General features: G+C 39.0%; 1 protein-coding gene across 1 annotated transcript in view; it reads left to right on the top strand.

The window, feature by feature from the left end:
• The window catches only part of ATP8A2 (ATPase phospholipid transporting 8A2), a 544,332-nt gene that overhangs the window by 378,738 nt on the left and 140,501 nt on the right, over nucleotides 1-25,093 (top strand). The window contains exons 28-30 of the mRNA XM_036917383.2: nucleotides 11,245-11,319; nucleotides 18,786-18,908; nucleotides 20,977-21,055. Coding sequence (XP_036773278.1) covers nucleotides 11,245-11,319; nucleotides 18,786-18,908; nucleotides 20,977-21,055 — 277 coding nt within the window. The remainder of the gene's footprint in view (nucleotides 1-11,244; nucleotides 11,320-18,785; nucleotides 18,909-20,976; nucleotides 21,056-25,093) is intronic.

Below are 25,093 nucleotides of genomic sequence, written 5' to 3'. Positions count from 1 at the left end.
TAGGGGACCTCAGGTAGCCAAAAAAGTTTTGAAATGGAAGAAGCAGGTTGGAGGAATGACACTGATTTCAAAACTCGCTATAAAGGCTACAGTAATCAAAACAGTGTGGGACTGGCATAATGATAGGCAGACACATAGAGCGGGAACAGAGTAGGGAGCCCTGAAATAAACCCTTTCATTTATGGCCGTATGATTTTTGACAAGGGAGCCAAGCCCTTTCAATGAGGAAAGGACCATCTCTTCAACAAATGGTGCTGGGAAACCTGGATATCCACATGCAAAAGAAAATTGCACCTTTACGTTACACCACATAGAAAAATTAAATGTGGATCAATGACCTAAATGTGAGAACTAAAACTATAAACCTTTTAGTAAAAAACATAGGGGGAAAGCATGCCATTAGATTTGGCAATGATTTCTTGCATATGACACCAAAAGCACAGGCAACAAAAGAGTATGTGGATAAATTGGACTTCTTCAAAATTAAAAATTGTGTGCATCAAAAGACTCCATCAACAGAGTGAAAAGGAAACCCAAAATAGAATGGGAGGAAATCTTTGCAAATCCTACATCTGATAAGGGATTGATATCCAGAATATACAGTGAACTCCCACAACTCAGCAACAAGGAAACCCAATTCAGAAGTCTGTAAAAGACTGATAGACATTTCTACAATGAAGATATATAATGGCCAATAAGCACACAAAGAAAAGCCAACATTTCTAATCATTAGGGAAATATGAATCAAAACCACAGTGAGATATCAATTCATACCTATTAGGGTGGCTAGAATAAAGGGAAAAAAATGGAAAATAACAAGTGTTGGTGAGGATGTGGAAAAATTAGTACCTTTGTGTGTTACTGATGCAGAAAGTAAAATGGTACAGCCACTGTGGAAGGCAGGATGGAGGTTCCTCAAAAAGTTAAAACATAAAATTACCATATAATCCAGCAATTACACTTCTAGATATATACCCAAAAGAACTGAAAGCAATGACTCAGACAGATACTTGGACACCAAGGTTCATAGGAGCATTATTCCCAGTAGCCAGAAGGTGGAAACTACCCACGTGCCCATCAGTGCATGAATGGATACACAAACATACTTACAATGAAATATTACTCAGTCTTAAAAAGGAATGGAATTCAGATCATTGCTACAACATGGAAGAACCTTGAAAACATTATGTTAAGGTATGTTAAGCAAACACAAAAGGACATTTATTACATTATTTCCACTTGTATGAAGTAACTAGATTGGTTAAATCCAGAGATAGAAAGTAGAAGAGTGGTTCCAGGGACTGGAGGGAGGGAGAATGGAGAGTAACTGTTTGGGGGAATAGTTTCTGTTTGAGACAATGAGAAAGTTCTGGAAATGGACAGCAGTGATGGTTTTACAACAAGGTGAACTTACTTAATGCCACTGAATTGTATGCCAAAAATAATAAAAATGGTAAATTTTATTTATTTTTTTATTTTTATTTTTATTTTGTTATCATTAATCTACAATTACATGCAGAACATTATGGTTACTAGACTCCCCCCTTCACCAAGTCCCCCCCACAATCCCCATTACAGTCACTGTCCATCAGCGTAGGAAGATGCTGTAAAATCACTACTTGTCTTCTCTGTGTTGCACAGCCCTCCCCGTGCCCCCATGCACATTATACATGCTAATCGTAATGCCCCCTTTCTTCTTCCCCGCCCTTATCCCTCCCTACCCTCCCATTCTCCCCAGTCTCTTTCCCTTTGGTAACTGTTAGTCCATTCTTGGGTTCTGTGATTCTGCTGCTGTTTTGTTCCTTCAGTTTTTCTTTGTTCTTATACTCCACATATGAGTGAAATCATTTGGTACTTGTCTTTCTCTGCCTGGCTTATTTCACTGAGCATAATACCCTCTAGCTCCATCCATGTTTTTGCAAATGGTAGGATTTGTTTTCTTCTTATGGCTGAATAATATTCCATTGTGTATATGTACCACATCTTCTTTATCCATTCATCTACTGATAGTAAATTTTATGTTATGTATATTCTACCACTGTTAAATAAACAAAGATGTATTAACGTCAGATTTGTAGACACATAGTTTGTCAAATTTCTCTTAATCAGTATATGCATAGCTGGTCACATATTTGAAGAACACCTTTCTACTGTCCACAGTGTCAACCCAACCCTCTCCACTCACTTCATTTCCCTTGTTCTGACCACATGGAAATTCACATCTGCTACAATTATGTATACATTGTTCCCTTTACCTTTAATGCCTCTTATCTCCAGACTGAATTAATGAATGGAATCTGATACTTCAAGACCCAGCCCATGTGCCCACACCTTTGCAAAATCTGGGGTGACTCGTATAGACAGAACCTATTATCCCTCTATTGTGTTCCCAAAAAACTTTTCCACACATCTGATTCATCCCAAGATGGTGTCCAGCCAGACTGAACTCCTGGTATCTGCTTGGAGGGTATCTGCTTCACCTCTTGACTCCTAGCATAGCACAGAGCGTAACTTGAAGCAGGGGCTTGGTAAATAGTTCAATAATTGACTTAAAATATATACATATGATTCTTACCTTATCATCCTCCTCTGAAAAATTAGACCTTTCCCCCCGCTTTTCAGAACAAGAGCATAAGAAAAGAAATGTTCCAGCTTGCTCAGGCCAGGCATAAAGTGGCTCATGGGGGTGGAGGTACAGAATCAAAATTTTGCTGCTTTCTTACAACCCTGGTCTTCGGAGCAAGGCATTAAATCTTGCTGTCAATATGTTAAGAACATTACTTTATTGGTTATAAAACACATGTTCTCAAATATTTGCCATAGGTCCTGTGAATAAATGAAATGGTCTTATACATATTTCTGCTTCCCTTTCCATAATACACCCCCTGCCACTGTTCTAGCTCCAGAAGGTTGGAAACAACTATTATTAATGAGCGATAGCAGATCCTAACCAATGACCTCCAGATGAAAGGCTTATTGGTTCATTATTGGTCTCCAGAGCTATTTGGTGCCCTTACACTGTAACACAGGATTTAGGCTGAAGGGTCTAAGCCTTGGACTATAAAAAAAAATGTAAGTAGTCCTTGACATAATTTGGAGCGATTACATTGTATTATGCCAAGAATTCCTTATTAAAAAAAATTTAATTGTGTGACACCATCTGGTTGGTATTATGGTCTTTTATGGAAGGGAAACATGATTTTGTATTTATCTGATATTCCATAGTATAAGCATGTAATTTTAGAGGAATGGAGACATTTTTGTAGCATTGAAAAATTAGTAATTAAGGAAATTTTAGAAGTATTTACCAGACTTTCTTTTACTACTGCTTGTGACTTTTGAGCTAAAAGATTCAATTTCTTGGACCATTTGGGATTTTAATGGAAAAGAAAATGCTCAATTAAAGTAAGAAATTTATATGTGCCCATCATAAACTACATTTATTTGCATGTAATGATTTCTATTTTATACTTTCAAAACTCTAATCCCTTTAAACATAACATAGATTGTCACATTAGTATTAATTTGTGGGTTGTTTTGCTCAAAAAATTTAGATAATGAAAAGTGAGAGGTTTACTTCTGATTGTCTATTGGATCGATTTCAGTCATAATAGCTAAAGATTGCAATATTTTAGCTCAGAGTATTTCAGGAAAATGTTTCAAACCAGAGTGACTGCATTTTGTTGTACAAAATGAGGAAATTTTTTGAAGCATAGTTTTCAAAACAGTTTTATACCCTGATCTGAAAAGGAACTTTTAGCTTCCTTACATGACATTAGACACTTAGGATTTAGATCATTTTCTTAATATATTTTTTAATCTGTTTATATAGTTGTGAAGTATTTTGTTCATGTTACATTGTAAAAGAGCAGCATTGTAAATTAGTAGATATAAATATTGACTTGATACTCACCTTAGTGTTGATATTTTTAAAAATCACCTGTTTGTTATAAACGGTCTACTGTTAATAACTGCAGCCTATTAAACACCTATTTGGTAACAGCCGTGATATCTTCATTCTTCTCTCTGCTCTTATTTGCTCATTTGTGAAATGGAGAAAATTGCTATGAGGTTTAAAAGAGATAACGCATTTAGAATGTTGCAAGATTCTTGGTACAGAGTAAGCACTAAATGCATGTTAATTTCTATTATCATCATAAAAAATGGCAGTCTGCAGTGTGCGGGTTTCTTCCCATTTGTTCACGAAAATGAAGTTTGGAGGAATTGAAATTGCTCGTGCTCATGTAGCAATTAAGTGCTTGAACTTGGACGAAACCTGTTTGGCCAATACCATGATCTGTCCTATGGTCACTTTTATATGACCTTTCCTCTTTAATGGGAAATGGTAATATTCCACACATACTCATTTAGTTAGCACTTAATATGTGTCAAGTACTACGTTAAATCCTGGGCAGGTAATAGCGAGTGGAATCAATATAATTAATCCCTGGCTGCATGCATCTTACAAATGGTGGGTAGACAAGTAACAGGGCAACAAAAATTATAGGACGTGACAAGCTAAGAGAAATGAGCTTGGTGCAGTGAGAGAGAATTGCAGAATCCTTCATCTACATAATTCTTTAAAGGAATGCTTATTTCTCATAACAATAAAAAGAGATGTGTATAGAAAAGACAATTTCCCCTCCTCTGCCCCTATTTCTGCTCAGGTAATGAATAGGAACAGTTTAGCAAGCCTCCTGTACCTTTCTTTGCACTCATACAAACCTGAATAAACATACAACACTTTTGTTCTGGTTTTGCAGAAAATGGGTACTATACACATTATTTTGTAACTTTTTGTTTGTTTGCCTTGAAAAGTCATTAGAAAATTTTCAAGTATGCGGTGTTTGCTGCTTGTAGCTCTCCTGGACGGACCCAGAAAGAGAAGACTTCGAAGATTTTGGAGATGAAGGCTGGACCATGTATTACAATGGTCTTCATTTACTTCTGGCCACTCAATCCCATAGTTTATTGGACCAAAAAGGATTTCTTGAGGGAGAAGTTTCTAGGGCATCTTGTTACTGTTATTATTATTATTTCTGATAACCTTTGTTCTACAATCCCTGACTTTTTTCCCTTCATTTCCTATCTCTTTGCCTGCCTATCTACCTACTGAGGTGCCTATACTGATTTTGTCTTTTCTTTTGTCAATCTAATGCTGTTTCTTTGGCATGTGTGCCTTCATTTACATACATACAGATTTAGCATTTGAGGAGACAAGTGCTTAATATTTCATGGACTTGCTGCATTCATCCCCTAATAAATGACTTTCGGGTTTTTCCCTCTGAAGCTCTTGGCTTTGTTTTCCATTGTTAATCATTCTGCAAAACAAAAAATGTTTTGACATAAGAGGGCTTTTATTTGTGAGAACCCAGTTTCTAAAAATAGAATTTCTAAATGAAGTATATGCTTTTTATTGTAATACATATTGCCAGATCAAACTCCAAAAAGATGAAAGCACTTCAACTTTTAAACAGATACCTTTAATGTCAGTTCATCAAGTGAGCCTGATATGCAAATCAGTAGGTCATGAAGTTATTGTCGCTTTAGTGAGAAACCATATGGCTAACTTATTTAATTATTCTCTGTTATGTATTTTTTCACTTCAGTCCTCTACCCGTGGGTCTTGCAAGAACAGAGAAAATCAAGCAACAGGTCCTCCCTTTCTCGAACGAATTTGTCCCCTAATTATGTCAGCCGTTCATTGAGAACCTGAGTGGCAGCAGGTATGGCCCCTTGTCCAATGGCAGGCAGACCTCTAGACAGGAGTCTGTGCAATTAGCCAAGACCAACGGTTACTGCATTTCTGGAAGTGAGACAGCAGTTAAAGCAAAGAAGGATCTTTTTCCAAGAAGGACAAGCCATTTAATAAGTTTGGGTCAATTTGCTCATAACAACACTACATTTGAGGACCAAAAACCCCAGGAGCTTGGCAAGCCATCGGTGCTTGGCAGGTCTCCCCACCAGCTCACCAAGTCTGAGGCCATCAGGCAGAACCTGGCTCTCTCTGCAGAGCATTCCCAGTTAACAGGAAAGTCAGGGCAAAGGAATCTTTTTCCCCATTAAACCAGAAGAGTAAAATTTAGTGGCTGTAAGCAAGCTGAGGTCCGAGTAGCTGCACATCAGTTTGTTTACTTCGAGGGCTGTGTGTTTGCTGTATGCTGCTTGGAACATGTGGTCCATCAAAAATGACATTAATGTTTAGGAATTGGGCACTGCTTTCTTTTTTGTGTATGAATTAACATTTGTATATGACTAGCCAGTGTGGAAGTCTGATTTCATACTGTGTTAGGGAGCTATTGTGTACCTGTCTCGTGAATAAATAAAATAAAAACTAAGTATGTTTGTATAAATATTTAAAAATACAGTGTGTTCTCATACTTTTTCCATTTCACCTTTGGAAATCTTGCCAAAACGAAATCAAGTTTGAGTGTTTACAGTGTAAGAGAAAACCGGCTCATGGATTTCGAAATGAGGAGATGGACTTTTTTTTTCAGTTGTTTTGTGTATTTTGGTTTTAATTTTTTTCTCAACGAAATAAATATTTCCAATGAAATAAACAGGTCTGATATCTAATGATGGATTATTTGAATGGAGATGGAAATTGATTGGAAATGTTGAGAATGAGCTTGTTTATACTTTTCAAAAAGCTGCAGCACCTGCAACTGATAAAAATTTATACAAACATATCAAAAATCTTTGAAGAAACATGTGGCCCAGCCAGTGCCAACTTGGACGGAATCAGAACACTGGCAGCTTAGAGGAAATATCCCAACACTCAGCTAATCAAGGATGTTAATCTGAAGTGAAGACTGAAAATTTTTCCATGGTTCATGGTTGTTTGGAGCAAAGGTTAATGCTGGAAAAGAGATGCTTCATTTCTTAGAATTTTTTTCCCTTAGTGTTTATTTTCAACAACTTGATATCTTAGTATTATGAAATTCATACTCAGTTTTTAAAATAATTTCTCATTAATCACTTATAAAGATATACTTCTGGTTTAAGGTTCTAAATATGTGACATTGTTGATTCACAACCCATGCTATTGTGGCCTCTAAAGAATAGGGCCTATGGTTCTAAGTATGAAGTCAGGCCAGAGAGGAATTCCTTAGAAAGAAATTAAGCTTTCTGAGCCCACACCCTGTACATACCATATAATCATGGCTTCATGTGATCTATCACTTTATTATTTTGCCTGATCTGTTAGAGCAAGATTTCTAAGTTTTATAAGGTTGACCTAATAAATGTATGTCTTCCATCCGGGGTTTTTGCACAGTGGTACCACTGACATTTTGAATGAGATAGTTCTTTGTTGTAGAGGCTGCCTGGATTGTAGGTTATTTAGTATAATCTTTATTTTCTACCCACTATATGCCAGTAATACCCATGAAAAGGTGTCCTGACATTGTCACATGTCCCCTTGGAGGCAAAATCAACTCTAGTTGAGGATTATTCCTGGGAACAGTTACATAAATAAAGAAAATAGGTGTTTAAAAAGTTCAAAACACTACAACAGATATGAGTGAGTCTCCATGCTACCTCCTAGAGAATGTTTCTGCTACCTAAAGATAATTAGGTATGTTTCTGCTACTTTAATATTAACAATTTCTTAGATGTCTTCCAGAAAGTCACCGTGCATGTATGAGTATATACATCTATTCTGTACAACCATGATTAATCTATATATTCCTTGTTATTTTTCATTGAATAATATATCTGTGAGATTTTTGCATCACAGTGTTTACAGATTTATATTACTTTTTAAAATGTCTGAATAGTGTTTCATTCTTGTGGATGAACCCTAATTCCATCAGCCAGCTCTTAATGTATATTCAAGTTCCAATTTTTTGTCTTTCCAAATAATATCACAGTAAACATTCTTGTAATTTCATGTTGAATGCTATGTGATTATAGCTGTAAGATAATTTTGAATATGTCCCTACAAGTGAAATTGCTGGGTCAAAGGAAAAGTACATTAAATATATTTGTAGACAATGTTATAATACCGTCTGGGTATGAGGGTATCTATTTCCCCAGATTATCAAACTTTTAAATCTTTGCCTGTTAGGTAAGAAATGATAGCCGTGTGTGTGTGTGTATGTGTGTGTGTGTGTGTGTCTGTCTGTCTGTCTGTCTGTGTCTGTGTCTGTGTGTCTGTGTTTCAAAAAAAGTGAGCTTCCTGATACATATAAGTTGTTTTTTTCCCCTGTGATCACACTGCATATAGTCTTGGCCTATTGGGCGTTTTCTGCCTTTGTCTTCATAGATGTTACAAATACGTGCGTACTATTTATTCAACTTTACTGTTTATCCAACTATATCATTCCCTTCGACTTCCTTAATTTTTTTCCTATAGAAATATATTGTTTTGAATTTATCCCTATTTTTGTACAATTGCCAAGTTTAATGTCTTACAGAGAGCTAGTTTCACAAACAAAAAAATTTTTTCTGTTTTTTTCCTAATGCTTTGAGTTTGGTTTATTATGTTTAAATATTCAAGCCATCTGTAATTAATTTGAGTATATGGAGTGAAGACAAAAATAACATAATTTTTTCTGAGTACCAGAGTAATTTATTCTATAAAAAGGGCATTTCAAACAAGTGAGATAAAGATGGCTTATTAACCAAATGCTGTTGACATAATTGCCTCATATTTGGGTGTAAAATAATAAAACTGGATGCATACTTGGTGCTTGCAGAGGGCCATTGTAGTTCAGTGAAGGAAAAATAGTGTTGTCAGAATGGTAGGCAATGGCCTTAACTGTAGGGCTTTGTAAGTCAGTGTTAAAAATTTAATCTTATTCAGAGTGTTTCTTTTTCACATTTGTTTGACATGTTTCTCTTGTATGTAGTATGTATTTTGGATTTCATTTTTTTATCCATTGATCATTTTATGTTTTTTGTATTATTAATATAACAGACATATTAGGTATTACTTCTTTCATCACACTTTATGTTCCCCTTTCAGCTCTTGATATTTCTTTTGTTTCTATTTTTTATTTAAATTCTTGTGATCCTTTATTTCCCTAAGGACTTGTAAACATCCACTACTGGCTTCTGGTACTATATACTCCTAGAGGGAATTCGAAGCCAACTTGATGTTTTGTCTGCCGAGTTAATTGTTTTTTCTGCCTGAACACATTAAAGAATTGATCTTACAAAAATTTTAAAACTTATTATTTCATATATCAGGATATGTGTGGGTGTTGATCTTCCTCTACAAGTTTTGTTTCCTGGGGATAAAGGATGCCCTGTCTATTAGCTGATTAAGATTTTAGAGTATTTCAGAAATTTTTCTTCTATTATATCTTTGGGCATTTTCTTTCTGTTCTATTTGTTCTTTTCTTTTTTAAGGCACATGATTTTGAATTTTTTTTGTTACTGTCTTTGAAAGGCTATCAGTTTCTCTTAAAACCAATATTAACCTTTCATCCTTTGCTTCGCATTTGTTTTCTCAAGCCTACCCTATATCCCTGACGGTGATACTGATATTAGAAAGGGGAGGGCAGTAGAAGTATCACTAGTCTCCTTCAAGAAATGACAATAAATTAACTCAATTAAGCAATAAGATGTATGTGTTCACTAGATATTTATCAATATTTACTCAATTATTTGAATAGAAGAACACAATATTGGAAAGTTAGGTTAAAATCCTTGAAATAGATAAAAAATATTTTTAAATCAGGTGTGGATCCAGGCTGACACTGCACTAAAAATTTGACTGATGATTGATAAGGCCTTAAGTGGTGGGGAGGCAGTGTGACTGAATTTGTGGTTTTAGGGATGGCTAACATTTGAATAGGTATTGTAAACATGTTCTGAGTGCAGAGCACAGCACAAAATTCTGATTCTCAGTTCTCTACCAATATTTCTTCCCTGGGAGTAGCCAGGACTCATGGGGACTGCCTGGGAGATGGTTGAAATTAAGAGTGAATGGGAATGTGGAGGGATTTTCGAAGTTTATCTTAGATTCAGAAGGGATCTCATGTAGTGTTTTGAACCAGGGAGTGAGACGCTGGGAGTCATACTTAAGAGAACTTCACCCAGCAGTTGAATGGGGGTCTTTTATTTGATCCCACTGGGACTTGGTGAGTCCTGTTTGTATCAAGTATCATACTGGGTTCAGTTGTACAGGTTAGAGAACAATTCCTATCTTCAGAAACAGTCTGGTGGGGTCAAGAAACTGATTTTGAAAAACGCAACTCAGTAAAATTTCAGTAGCAGAGTTCATCTCAACTCCTGTTATCATGGGGTAGCCGTTCTGTGTTGCTGGTGTGCGTCCACCCTAGTAATAAATTTAGTCTGTCATGATTTTAAACCACTGACGTGGATTCTGTGGTTAGCATGGGACGCTTTGCCCCAAATCACTGGAATTCTGTTGTAAAATTTTGCTGGGTTTTAAACAGAAGCGTTTTATATTCCATATTTCCGCACACACTCCCTTCTAAATGGGGTCTCCATCCTTCCTCTTGATGGCTCACACCTTTTCTCCTCCAACCTCACTGCCTCCATGTCTTCTCCTAAGGAAAAGCATGTGCTGCTTCCCTCGTAAAAATAATTTTACTCCTTTGTCATGCACGTCCCTGGCGCTTGGCTCTGTAGTTATTTTTATGTCAGCCTTGCCTAATCAACTTGAATTATAGTCTACTTGAAGATATAAATAGTAGTCTACATTTTATTTATTTATACATCCCGTGTTACTCCAAAAGATGGCTTGCGCATGGTTCTTTCACATTATTGTGTTTTGACCTTCGCTGAGGTGGCGGCTACTTGATTAAGGAGGGTCAGTATGTTATGAACTAAGAACACACATGACCATGGGTTTTTGCTGTTTTCTATTTATGATTTTTATCTGTTTGAAAGTCTTACAAAGTTAAATCATATTTATCAAATCAACTTTATAGGGAAAAAGAACATGAAGTTCAGATTTTTTCAGTCAGTGAGGAAGTGTTGACATGAAACATATTAGCTATAAGTCAAACATAAATTGCTTTTCTTATAAATATGTGCATGTTACCTCTTAACCTAGATGTATACCTTAAGTATAAATTCTCCTTCAACTATTGGTATTTGCAATATCGGGGGTTTATATTTTATGAAGAAACAGCAGCCACAGTCTTGTGGTTCTTTATCCCTCGGCAGCTGTGTCCAGCTGGTGGTCCGCATTCCCCACTACTTCTTCAGTGAATGGAAACATTTAGGTCAATATTGATATAAAACTTCGTGAACTTTCTTCTCTTTCAGCTTTGGTTCGCCTTTGTTAATGGATTTTCTGGGCAGATTCTATTTGAACGCTGGTGTATCGGCTTGTACAATGTGGTAAGCATTCTCCATCTCTATCTGATCGCATGCAGAACTTCAGTCACATTCCTTTACTGTTTATGTCTGGGAAGTGTATCTAAGTCAATCATCTGTATACATAGCAGGCAGCACAAATACATCTTTAGGGCCTCTGTTGCCGCGACACATCCTGTAGAAGCCCAAACTCCCCACACATGGTTTCAATCATAGCAGATCATTCTTGAATAACCCCATGAAATTATTAACCCATATATCTTGATAATAGACCCTTGTTACCTCCTTACTAAATGCCTGGGCAACATTTGCATGTTTTTAGCTCAAGTAAAAATTTCTGAAGTACATCTAAACTTACTCCATTTAGTAATTTTATTTCCAAATTCTTAAATATAGATACGAGTATATGGTATATAATCTAGTGTCCTTTTTGTCCTTTAAAGAGTATCTGTCCTTGTGGAAGAATGTTTTCTTCCACAGTTAGTGCTAACATAATGAATTCTGACTTCCAGCTCCCATGGTGAATGGTAATCAGCTTATTTGGTATTTTTCATGATTTTTAGGGTTCTTTGTTCACTACTTGACTATAATGAATTCAAATGTAGAAATAAATATAAACTATAAACTATAAGCTAAAACAACTAAGTAACTACTTAGTGGTCTGCTTTACTGGCAGGGAATATTAAGGGGCTTATAGCTTAGTGCTTTTAGAGACCCCAGTATGACACATTTCTTGAGTTGTATTTTCATATTTGTTTTGGATCCTAACTCTGACATTCTCCGCCTTATGGGAGTTTATCTCTGAAACACCCATCATAGGTAGGTATAGATGGTGCTTACCAGACATACAATAATATAAATTATGGTGCTATAAATATATACAGCTGTATATACATTTGTGGCTAGGTAGTCAAGTCATCCATCCACTCAACCCCTTCCTGCCTTTTTTAGAGCTATGATAAAATGCTGCATCCATTAGGTTGCCCCATCCCTGTGAAGCTCAACAGATTGAGAAGGTCAGATGTGTAGACTAAGATGCCGCTAAAACTGAGTTCATATCTTTAGTTTAAAGAGCCCTGGTCTCTTAGTCACTTAGTTTGCCTGTGTTAGTCACTGCAAAGTACACTAGTGAATTTCCTGCTAATACTTATGCCCAAAAAAGACAAAGGTGACAGGTGGGGAGAGCAGGCCTGAATTGATGCCTGTTTATCTGTGCTGGAAAACCTACTCTAACTGCCTACCACATGGATAAGGGCTCAAGGACCTCCCCTTGGACAGATTGTTAACTTTGCAGGACTTAAATCTGGTTTTGAGTTGGTTAAAATTATATGGTGGTTTAGAGGGAAATATGCTAACTGCTCTGTAATGATTTAGTGCTGGAAAGGGCTGTACCCATGCCCAGATACATACTTATAAATAGAATGCTGAGACCTAAGAGACTATGCTTTAGAGCTACAGACTGGAATACATGTCACCTGGTTGCATAGTGAATGGATTTGGGTCCAATTTTCATGCTCAGACATGAGAACTGGATTCTTTTCTTAGCTCTCTGCAACCCTGGGCAATTTAAATTAATCCAACAGGCTTATATTGCATTCCTACTATGCATAAGATCCTGAAATTCTGTAGCACAGTGTTGGCTAAAATATGGTCCACAGGCCATTTATATAAGAATAACCAGGATTTGTCTGAAGATGCAGATTCCTGAGTCATATCCCACGGACTTTCTCAGAGATACTGAGAAAGAGAACAAAATTCTCTAATGATGGTTATGCACATAAAAGTTTAAGACCCACGATGACCTGTCATTGACCTAACCTGATGTAGGGTTAGGAATATGTTTTATGGACTTTTTGTCTCTATAGGGAAGACAGTCTTGTAGCAGAGAAGTAGATTTGAAGGAGAAATGGCCTTATGTTATTATGGCTCCACAGTACAGGTGTTAGAGCGGGTTGCCAGGGAATGGTCAGAGAGCTGGGACAGTTAGCGATCTGTGAAGTGGGGTCAGAAGGACCGTTGGCCTCCGGAGTCAGTCACATGGAGGTTTGCCCCCGTCAGAATTGTTTTGGTAACTTTTGTTTGAGATAACCTGAAACTTAGAGGAAAGTTGCAAAAAGACTACAGAAAACTCCTGTGTACCCAGATTCATCCATCATTAGCACTTTTCCCCCATTCGCATTCTCTTTCACAAGTGAATGCACACACACATACTCACAGACACACATGCACACACACACCAACACATCTGTTTCTGAGCCAGCTGAGAGTGAGTGAAGACATCATTCCCCTTCCTCCTTAATACTTCAGTGCATAGTTGCTAAGACCATTCTCTTGCATAACTGCAGTATAATGATCAAAAGTATAAAATGTAGTATGTATGCAATGCTAGTATCTAATCCATATTAGTCTATATTCAATTTTGCCATTTCTGTTCCAAAAATGTCCAACTTAGCCAATTTTTCCACTCCAGGACCACTTCACAGAGACCCAGTGCGAGGCAGTTTGTGACATCTGAGATATTTGCTAGTGACCTCCCTCTTCTGGTCTAGATTATTCCTTGCCATTTTCTTTAAGCAGTGTTTCTCTCCTGCTTTTTCTTCTTCTGTATTTACTTTTTATGTTTGATTCCAAGCCAGTTAAGTCACAAATCATTGTTTCTCAATTTAATTTTCATGCACATTAAATAGCATTAAAACTGACTTGAAGCTCTTACATATCCCCAAATTATGAGCGAATACCATCCCATTAGATTCTCATTATATCCAGTCACATTTTTACATCATTTTATTTTATGGGTAGAATGAGACTAAAGAAGCCACCAGTGGCAAAGGTACCATGTTTGGATAGATTTCAGCTAAATTTTATCTATTTTTTAATGAAGAGATAACTGCAATGTCTTTTAAACTGTTTCATAAAATTTATTCTACTGAATTTACCTGACGAAAATGAGATCCCTGATTCAAAAAGACATGTGCACCCCTATGTTTATCCCAGCACTATTTACAATAGCCAAAAAATGGAAGCAACCTAAGTGTCCATCAGTAGATGAATGGATAAAGAAGATGTGGTACATATACACAATGGAATATTATTCAGCCATAAGAAGAAAACCTATCATTTGCAACCAGATGGATGGAGCTAGAGGGTATTATGCTCAGTGAAATAAGCCAGGCGGAGAAAGACAAGTACCAAATGATCTCACTCATTTGTGGAATATAATAGCAATGCAAAACGGAAGGAACAAAACAGCAGCAGACTCACAGACTCCAAGGAGGGACTAGCGGTTACCAAAGGGGAGGGGTGGGGGAGGGTGGGGGAGGAGGGAGGGAAAAGGGGGATTAAGAGGCATTATAATTAGCACTCACAATATAGGTAGATCATGGGGAAGGCAGTACAGCATGGAGAAAACAAGTAGTGACTCTAGCATTTTCCTACACGGATGGACAGTGACTGCAGTTGGGGGGGACACACTTTATAATATGGATGCATGTTGAAAGCACAATGTTGCTCATGTGAAACCTTCATAAGATTATATATCAATGATATCTTAATTTTAAAAATTATCCTATTTAATTTTATCAAGCCAGTATGATTAGGAGAAAACGGTGAGACAGCCTCACTTTTAAACATAAATATAAAAATTCTAACTAAAATATTAGTAAATAGAGTGCACCAGTGTATCAAAAGAATAAAATACTTGACTGAGTAAGATTTATTTCAGGAATACAGGAGATCCAAAATAAAAAACTCTTTCTAAAAATCACTATTCAACAAAATAAAGAAAATCATGATCCCATCAGTAAAAGCTGCAAAAGCATTTAAAGCAATGCAGCTGCCATTCCCAAAATAAGAACTTTAAGTAAACTAGGAAAGAAAGAAAAGCCATTGAACTCTAATCCAGACTATTTACAAAAAAACAAAACAAAAAAAACCCCAGTAGCATATTGTAGTAAATGATAAAAATTTTAAACTATTTCATTTGATTTAGGAAATTAGTCAGAAATGCCTGGCATATAATTTGGCATTGTTTGGGAACTTTCAGCAACTGCCAAGAAAATTAAATAACTTTTAGAAAAACAGGAAAAGAAGATGAACTATTTCTGTGCTTATATAAATGTGCACAGAAAATATGACCGTGCAGATTTGTTCACATATGATTGTATATCTAGAAAGCCCAAAAGATACCAGTAAAGAAATACTAGAATTACAAGAAATTTGATGAGGTGACCAGGTCCATAATAAACATATAAAAGCAACCTTTTTCCTATCCTATTCTAGCAATCAATAGCTTTTTTTTTTACTCTAGCAACGAACATTTAGAAAGGCAAAGGGAGTAATAATTTCTATTATAGGAAAAATTAAAATTACACATTGCATAAGAATAATTTTTGTAGTAACTATAGGAGAAAAAAAACAAAGTCTTATTGAAGTATGTGAAACAGATTTGAATAAATGGAAGAGGCATACTATTTTCTTATATGGGAAGGGTTAGTATGGTAAAAGAATCAACCCCTCTAAAATTAATATATTAATTTCTGTGTCAAATAGAATCCCATTGGTTATTGTTTTGGAGGGGAAAGAGGGAAGCTGCATAAAATATTAAAGTATAAATGAATTAGCACACGCCTGAGAATAAATATTCAAAGTATGTCTCAAAAAGTACAATCATAAAGGTACATTTATCTTTAGTAAACATCAAACCAGCTCATAAAGCTGCCATAACCAAACCGATGTGGTGTTGATATAGAACTAGACAAGTCAGAGAGTGTAGGAATAGATCCCAATTCTAGATCCTAGGTTTATCGATGTGAAAATTTAATGAATTTCTAAGGCTGTGTTTTAGTTTAGTGGAAGAGTTTGGATTAATTAATTATGGTCTCACAACTGGCTTTTTATTTGGAAAAAAATAAAACTGGACTCCCATCTTGTACCACATAGGTAAATAAATTTCAGATAAATTGAGACATAAATATGAAAAATAAAAATGCAAGAACCATGCAAGAAACTCCTGAAAACTTCCATACTCATAATTTGACACTCAGAAACTCTTCTAGACCATAAAAAAATTAACAGCTTTTATATGGCAAAGAAACCATATAGAGAGCCATTAGGCAAAGAGTGCATTGAGATGAAATTTTATAACATAAAGACAGAGTTAATATCTATTATACTCAGAGAGCTCTCAGCAAAGTAGGCAAACTATGAATAAAAAGTGGACACAGAACCCGGCTAGACATTTCACAGAATTATAAATCCAAACATCCAACAAACATATGAAAGCATGTTCAATCTCACTGATAGTTGAGGAAGTAATTTTTTAAACTTAAGAGTTACTATCTTTAAGTTTTCAGAGTGGAGAATATTAACTACAACACACCCCTAGGAGGCAGGGAAAAGCTTACTGTTGTCCTGTTTGAAGGGAAAGGTAAATGATTGGAACCTTTTTTTGAGAGCAATCAAGCAGCATCTTATGAAATTAGAAATACGCATGCCTTTTTACCCAGCAACACTACCTCTGGGACTGTTTCCCATAGAAATAAGAGAGAAAGTAACACAGTAGACTATAGATGTTTATTATGTAACATTTGTTGGGAACAAAGAACTGGAAACAAAATGAATGCCTATGCATAGGCGATTGGCTGAAAAAATAGGATGTATCCACACCATGAATTATTATACAGGCATGAAGAAGACTGCATTGGTGCCAAACCCAGGGGTCTTGGAGGGCTTCCCATTATGTACTGATTTGGTAAGAAAGATGTGATGTCAAAAAATGTGTGTAATGTCTCATTTCTGTAAAACGAATAGTGATCCCCAAAGAGTCTTGTGTGTGTATTTGGTGTGCTGTAAGCAGAATGGAATCTCCGGTAGGGTCACCTGGTTGGTAGCTGAGAGGTGAAGGGTGCGAGAGGATTTGCAGTGGGTAGGAAGAGAAAGCCAAGTCAAAAAGGAAAAGGAAAATGACAATAGCAACGTAAACAGTATGTATGACAGCACATTTAAGCAAACAGCAGGCTGAGCATGTCCTGGGTGTACAGAGCCTCTGGTCGGAGTTCCGTCCAGCTGATGGTCAGATAACTTTTGTTACTGTCAGAGAAATGAGTGCAGCCACTCTCCATCTTTTCCTCCTGGAAATCTGGGAACACAGGAATCCCTGGGCTGCTTTCTTTTATGCTCCAGGGTGAAGGAAGGGCCTGTGAGTTTTATTGGCCTTTGATGCCACCACATCTCTGGTTGCTTTATCCTCACTGATGGGAAAAAGGCTCATTTCTTTGGCCAGATACTCAGGCTGACAATAACTGGGGTGCGTTCAGAGTTCCGTGAAAGTTCATGTGGGCTGGAGCGCTGACTGGGTCTGTGGGTGGGGATTTGCTCCATGCGGATGCTGAGCAGTGAGTGACCCAGACTCTGTGACTCCCGGGCAGAACCAAGTAGGAGAACGACCCACCAGGGCTACCATGGCCCCCAGGCAGAGTGACAGTTTTATTCCAAACCTCTTCCCTGGCTTTCTCTTTCTAAAACACAAATATGAGATACCCACTCCCCTACAGGTGAAAGTAAGTGTCAGAAGATACCATCTGCCCAAGAACTCACTGGCATGGGAAGCTGTTCTGGCTCCTTCCCAGCCTTGTCTTGCGTCACGTCCTCAGCCAGCTGCCGTCCTGGATGGCTCAGGAGTTGCCCCAGACGTGCCATGTGTAGTCGTGAGGGGTGTTCGTCTCATTGGAATGCTTGCCTCTGCACCCCTCTTCCACACACCCCTTACCATCCTGCCAAACCTCACAGGTTCAGTAGCTTACAGGCCACTCTTTGGTCCTAGGATCCTTTCTGGACTCTCCCTTCTCTTCTGTCCTCTTCTCCCTGAGTAATTCTGCAGAGCACTGTATTGTATGTGTATTTATATGCCTATTGCCACCGCCCCTCTCCACCTCTGCAGTAGACGGACTCCCCAGAGGCCAGCTCAGCTTCTCTTCCTGCTTTCTTTTGTTTTTAAGTCACTATACGCCTGGTGCTTATCACTGTATCTGGCCCATAATTCATTCCCAACAAATGTCTGTCGGTTGAGTAAATGGTGAAGCCCATTGCGCTTCCTGAAACCTGAGTATGAAGTCAGGGTGGGAAGTTGTAAAATTGTGCATCGGCAGTACTAACAGAAAACACAGCACTTCACAGAGCAAGCTACGCATGACTCTGAATCACCACTTGTTTCACAAAGGAAGGTAGTTGTTAATTTAACAGGGTTTCTTGCCTAATCAAATATTTATGATGATGTTTTTTACCATTCAGTATCTTCATTTTATGCCGATTAGTAGCAGTTAAAATGGTCTGTCATTTCTTTTCTTTGTTTGGAGGGTATCCGGGGAGTTGTGAATCACCGAGTCTCAGGTTTGGACTTGACGGAAGATAAAGTCACGATTCCACAGAACTGAAACACTTGAGCGCTGTGCATCGGAAAGGCCTCCCTTAACCGCTCCTTGTTCTCCATGCAGATCTTCACGGCGCTGCCCCCCTTCACCCTGGGAATCTTCGAGAGGTCCTGCACTCAGGAGAGCATGCTCAGGTTTCCGCAGCTCTACAAAATTACCCAGAATGCCGAAGGCTTCAACACAAAGGTAAGCAGAATGACGCACGGAGCTGCCGCCCACGAGGCCGGAGGCGCTGCTTTCGGTCTTCCTGCTCTGGTCACCCTGCCTGGGAGCAAGCTGAAGCTCCAGGCAGAGCCTTTGAGGAGAGGGGGATGCTTGCCCTCTCCCAGTGCGCGAGCCCCGTGAATCAGAGCTGCCCAGGCATATAAAGGAAGCTTCCCCGCTGCACGTCGTGGTCCTTTGCTCCTGTCTGTCAACTCCTTCCATCTTCTCCACACGTGCCTCTGATACCAGTGTGGCCGGCGGCACCCACGGCCCCGGTGCCTCTAGGGTCAGCCGTCAGAGGCTTGTCCCCTTCCCTTCACCGAAGCCCTGCGTTGAGGTGGGCCCGGTGCTTGCCCGATAGAGCCTATTCACCATCATTGCTTAGTTTGTCCTTTAAAAGAATGTGTTGCTTTAGCTAACGAGGAAAACTGGCCCAGTGTGAACACAGGAATCAAGTCAGCGGTGAGTATTCTGGAAAATCAGATTTTTCTAAAGAATTAGAAAAGAGAAAGCATCTACACCACAAACGTAGGGGCAGTCCCGAGAAGAGCTGAGCAGAAGGTGGGTTAGGTGTTACAGGGATCCCGCAGTTGTCAGTGGCAAAGGGGGTCTCACTGAGCCTGCCAGGCATAGCTAATTGCCACTCAGCAGTTGAGTGCCACCAACCAGAAGGGAAGACATGTGCCTGGCGGGGCAGAGGAGGCAAAGGCGTGAACATGCCCGCCTGGCCATGTTTCTGTCTTAGGTTTTTTTGCAGGAGAAGATTAGGCAGTTTAAATAGGATCCTTGCCCAGGTCAGGTAATACTATGTGCGGTTGCATGCACGATTTGCTTGGGTAGCCACGGGGGCCTTAGGAAGGGTGTCACAGGGAGTCCTCAGCCAGAGAACCATCTCTGAAGACTGTTTTGAGCCAGGTGTTACTGATAGTGACTCTTCAGAGTTGCCTTATTTTGGGGAAAGCAAAATAGGTTTGTCTCAGACCGGAAAAGAAAAGGGATTCTATTGGTTCTAGTATGGTCCATACACAGGGGCACTTGGACGATTAATCATACCACTACCAATCGAAATATGGTCTACTTGCTCTGCATCATTTACATAAATCAAATGTGTCTCTTTATAGAGTTTGAGTTAAAGGCCATGTAAGGTGGGAAGGGAGTAGGGAATGGATCCATTTAAAAGGAAGTGGAGCTGAGAATGCCCTGGGACTTATCTGCAGGTGCCTTGAAGATATTTTGGTGTGTGTGTGGGGGGGGGGGTGAGGTACAAAGGTCAGGGAAATAGAAGGAAAAAGTGAACATTTAAAATGAGAAGATCCCATTGTCTTACCATTCTTTTCATTTTTTTTTCTGCTGTCCCACCACTACATAGGATCAAACTATGTGACAGTTCCCAGAACAGTCTGTAGATTTTTAATTCAATCTGGCTGTAGTAGTTCTGTCCTCTTGGTGGTTAAAAAGATAATTGAAATGCATTTATGCAACTGTAATTTAGAAGGAACTAAATTTTGTGTTTTTTGTTTGACCTTTCAAGTATTAAAGAGACTTTTAAAAATTTGCATGCTATTAACCAAAATCCTAAAAAAATTAAAAAGTTAAATGGGAGGGATTTTAAGGAGTTAAAGGGGTCAGAGTGCTATGTAAGAATTTACGTTTTAAATGTTTTTAATGCTTTCAAAAATATATATACTTTCAGTCTCATTAACAATTTTGACTAATACCCTTTTTCTGGATGATTATAAGATTTTCTTGTCTTAGTATGCTCTAAAGAAAATGGATCGCAATGCATTTTCGAACATGGATAGATTGTACATTGGTCTATGTGTGTGTATATGTTTAGGTCTGCGTATTAAGGTAATATTATCTGGAGGTAGCCCAGCCATTTGTATGTAAAAATAAAGAAATTGTGGGTTTTTTAACGTCGAGAATAGTAGGCCGCTTCCGGAGCAACGGAGCACACGGCCAGTGTCCTTCACAGAGGGGCGTTTGTTGAGTTGCACAGAGGTCACGAGTTGTGGGCAGCTCCTGACCCCCATGGTTTGTTTTCCCGTAGGTTTTCTGGGGTCACTGCATCAACGCCTTGGTCCACTCGCTCATCCTCTTCTGGTTTCCCATGAAAGCGCTGGAGCATGGTAACGGCTTCATGATTTCACCTGTCAGCAAGTAGCTTTGCAGTCCCTCTGGTGCCGGTTCACAATTTTTTTTCCCCCCTTAGTTCTGCAGACCTAGAGATCACAAGAAGAAATTTTAGAAGAAAAACATATCTCGAATCTAATGAGAGCTAGTTTCAGGTTTATAGCTTGTAGGTTTCATCCATTCTGGCTGCGAGAACCCATTTTCTTTCCAGTTGCCTGGAGAGTTTAAGCACTTAGGAACTCTGAGCTTTATTTTTAATAACTGAGCAGATGACTTAAAGAAAAGCACTGAAGGTAATGAAACAGTGATGCCTTTTGTCCATAAGTTTGAAACTTTGTTAATTACTGGGGCTTTCGTTTCCTAAGCTTCACAAGCCTATATGCAGAATAACTCAAATCTTGTAAGGAGTTAATTTTATACCTAGTTTCCTGAAAGCGTCTCCATGTCTTGACAAACTTTTAAAGTTTGTTTGAGGAGTGATTCTCTTGATTGGTTTTAGCCTTTCCTGCAGCTTAGAAGAGGATGTGTGAGAAATGTGGCTGACTCTGTATGTGTTCACACTTCTTACTAACATCCAAAAGTTGCCTCTTAAAGACACATCTTTTGGCCTCAGAAAACGAAAATGTATCATGAGAATGGTACTCTTTCATCCCTCTCAAATTGTAATAATCCCCCTGGGAAAAATTATTGCAAATGTGCGCTAGACAAGGCCTTTTATTGTTCAAAGAACCGAAGAATATCAAGTTTCCAAGCTTCTTTGTTTCTGTGTCAGTGTGCTTTGTGCTTCAAACAGAAATGTTTCATCCTCACTGATATTCTTTAACCTATTAAATACTGACAAGAGGAAATGCATGCACAGTCAATTTAGCAGACCTGTGACCTATTCTTTCCGTTTCTTCAGACCTCCTTTTCCTTCGAGGGTCCCTAAGTCTCTAGATAAGAAAATAGAATTATCTGCTTCTAGCCTCACCCCCAAAAGGTACACATTCTAGTGGAATCGTTTTCTTTTAAATTCTAAAGCATGCTGTGACTCATCTTTACTCATAGTGGATTTAATTTATTTAAAAATGGTCTTGTGAGTAAGAGTTTTCAAATATAACAGTGTGGAATGTGGTTTGTTTTAGAAACTCTGACAATTTGGTGATAGAGGCAGCCTTCACTGTGTCAGGATGGACTGGTGATGGCAAGCGATATGGTTGATGAGCCTAAGACAGTTTTGCAGTTGTCTTGTCCCTGAGCCCAGCCTTTCATTCTTAGGAAAAGACAGCAAGTGTTGTGGACTGACTACAGGACTATCTCCTGACCCCTTAACCTCCTTATCTGGACACTGCACTCTGTTCCTAGCTCCAAAGTGCTTGCTTCGGACTCAGAAGTTTTACAAGGTGGTCATTTACTTGCCTGCTTCAAAGGAATTAACGTGGCCCCATTCGGCAGTAGGGACAATGATTTTCTAATCCTGGAGTTATGATTATGTGCTTTGCGATTGTGGCTTGTCGTTTATAGTAGAATTGCTATTGTTTACTTAGATTCCATTATGTAAATCCATTCATTCACCTAATGTGGTCTGTGTTTAAAAACAGATAGCTCCCAACAGTTACTAATTTACCTCAGAGATATCGCCAAGTGAATTTCAAGTTAGCTTCTGCCACTTTATCAGCATCCCTCAAGTCTGGCAATTTGCCTAGCAGTCAGGCAATAGAATGATTTTTTTTCCAGTTTTTATTATTATCACTGTCATCATCAATTTCATTATATTTATTAAGCTGTCAGCACAGTGGTTTTCTTTCAGCTGTGTTGTGAACATTAACCAGTCAAATAAAAAATGTTCAAGGTGGAGTAAATTGCAAATAATAAGTATATTTGGCATAGAACAACAGAAGACCACTGGTGTTCTTGTTCACTAGTTGACTTCCTCTAACAAACTGAATGAATATTTTAGAATTAATATCTAAATTCTCACTGTTGGTACACAGCATAAATGATTACAGTACTGCTTATTGACCTTATTCGTTCATGTAAAATTTTGTCCACTGCACTGTGGTTGATTCTAAAGGTGTTGGGTAAACGAATCAGTGTAGGTCTTACTTTCGAAGCATTTGTAGTCTGGTAAGGGAGTTTAGATTTGCACATGGATAATTCTAGGTGGAAAATAACTGTTTCAAGTAAAGTAGAGATAAAATGCTATTGGACTTCAGAGGGCTGAGAGAGAGGTACCTTTCACTACTTGGGATTCTTAGTGGCTTGATACAGGAGGTAACATGTAGGCATGTGTAGGAATGGAGGGAAAAGCCAGGCCCTATGGGGAGTTCCAGCCAGATGCGGAAAGCTGGGAGAAGCCTGAAGAGCGGAAGATGGAAAAGTCTGAGGAGGTAGATGAAAGCTGGATTGCAGAGGGCTTTGAATGCGAGGATAAGAGAGTGTGACTTAAATTTTTAGGGATTGAAGAGTCAGTATAGAATTTAGATCAGGGAGAGTATGATGATCAGAGCACTTTAGGAAAAGGTGAATAGTAGAAGGGAAACGAACTGGTGGCAAGAGTGCTAGTTATGGCCTGGCATTCCCGGGGAGAGCTGAAGGAGAGTTAACTCGGTAACGGGAATCGTTTCGGGTGGAGGGAACGTGTTTTGAGAACTTAGTTATTCAGCAATATCATGGTGCATCTGGGATGCGCCAGACACCCAGGCAGTGGATATACATTCTGCCCATCTGGCCCTCTGGGGCTTCCGTAAGGTCAGAGTTGATGCTCAGGAATCACCTTTGTAATTGCTTAATTACCAGCATGCTGTGTTCTATAGGCTGTGGGTGGAGCTTTAAAATACAGGGACACAGCCTAGTCTAGGGAGTCAAGGAGGAGTCCTCTCCAAGAAAGTAATATTTAAGTTTTTGAATGGAAGGAGATAAGTTGGGAGGTAATGAAGAGGGGTAAGGGAAATATGGGGGAAAAGGGGTTCTGAAACAGCGTTTCTGGGCCAGACCAAGTAAATGCACAAGACCTGTGCAGCCGAGGTGCCTGCCGAGGGCACGGGCAGCACGTCCCAGTGGGCGGGCCTGAACTCTAGACCTTGGTCAGCCTTAGTGAGCGTTTCCGGACTCTGAGCATCCCTGGGCTGGACAGCAAAGGTTGGTAACCTTCCCTCCCTCTTTCCCTATCCTGTGCAGCTCCAAGTCAAAACACGTCTCCACGCCTTACAGATGACCCCGCTGGGGTCAGGAACTGCACCCCAAGTGGAGATAGCTACAGCAAAGATGTGGGGGCAGGGAAGCTGCTGGAAAAGAGGGAAGGAAGCTAAGTGAGCGTCAGATCACTAAAATCCGGGCAGGCACAGTGAAGGGCTTGAGGTGGGAGAGTTACGTGCTGGGGTTTGCTTCTCAGGAAGATAAGGCTCCTCTGTAGAGAAACACAAGATTTGACAAGAACATGGGTTTTTGGGGGGCCCAGGGTGGAAATCAAGAAAGAGGGCAAGTTTGAGGATATGGCAGCTGATTGGATTACTTGTTTATATATGCTGATTTACTGTCCTAAATATAAATGAGTTCTTGTTACACTCTGATTTGCCATTTAGAAGGATACATTCACCCCACCCCCAAAGAAACATTGGAGCATGGCTCCAGTTTGAGATGCAATGGGCACCTCCAAAGCACGGGGACCCTGATCTCCCAGCACAGCGCCTTTAGGCCTGCCTGAAGCCCTCCCTTGGACACCCACCCACACTCAGATCCCTGAAGGAGTTCTGCACAACAAGGTGCTAAGGTCCCTAGAGCAGCTTTATTACCTTGTCTCATACTATGTGGATTATGTCTATGTCACAGAGATGGTGAATTTTACTAGGAGATTCTCTCTTCCCTATTTATGGAGCAAGGCTTAGGTACATACCACTGCTCTTCACCCTGGGCACGCAGTTGTTTGGGAGAAATATTTTCGAGAAGGTGTGAGCACGTCGTTCATTCCTTAGAAAGCTTCCAAGAGTTTTGCTTTGCTTACTTTTGTGTGGTTTTGGATAGAGTTTTCAAAGCACTCCTTTGCTGTTGGAGTT

The sequence above is a fragment of the Manis pentadactyla genome, chromosome 2 (assembly GCF_030020395.1).
Source record: "Manis pentadactyla isolate mManPen7 chromosome 2, mManPen7.hap1, whole genome shotgun sequence".
In the NCBI taxonomy this organism is placed as follows: domain Eukaryota; kingdom Metazoa; phylum Chordata; class Mammalia; order Pholidota; family Manidae; genus Manis; species Manis pentadactyla.
Note: the sequence above shows the minus strand (reverse complement) of the source record. Positions and strands in the feature narration are given on the sequence as shown.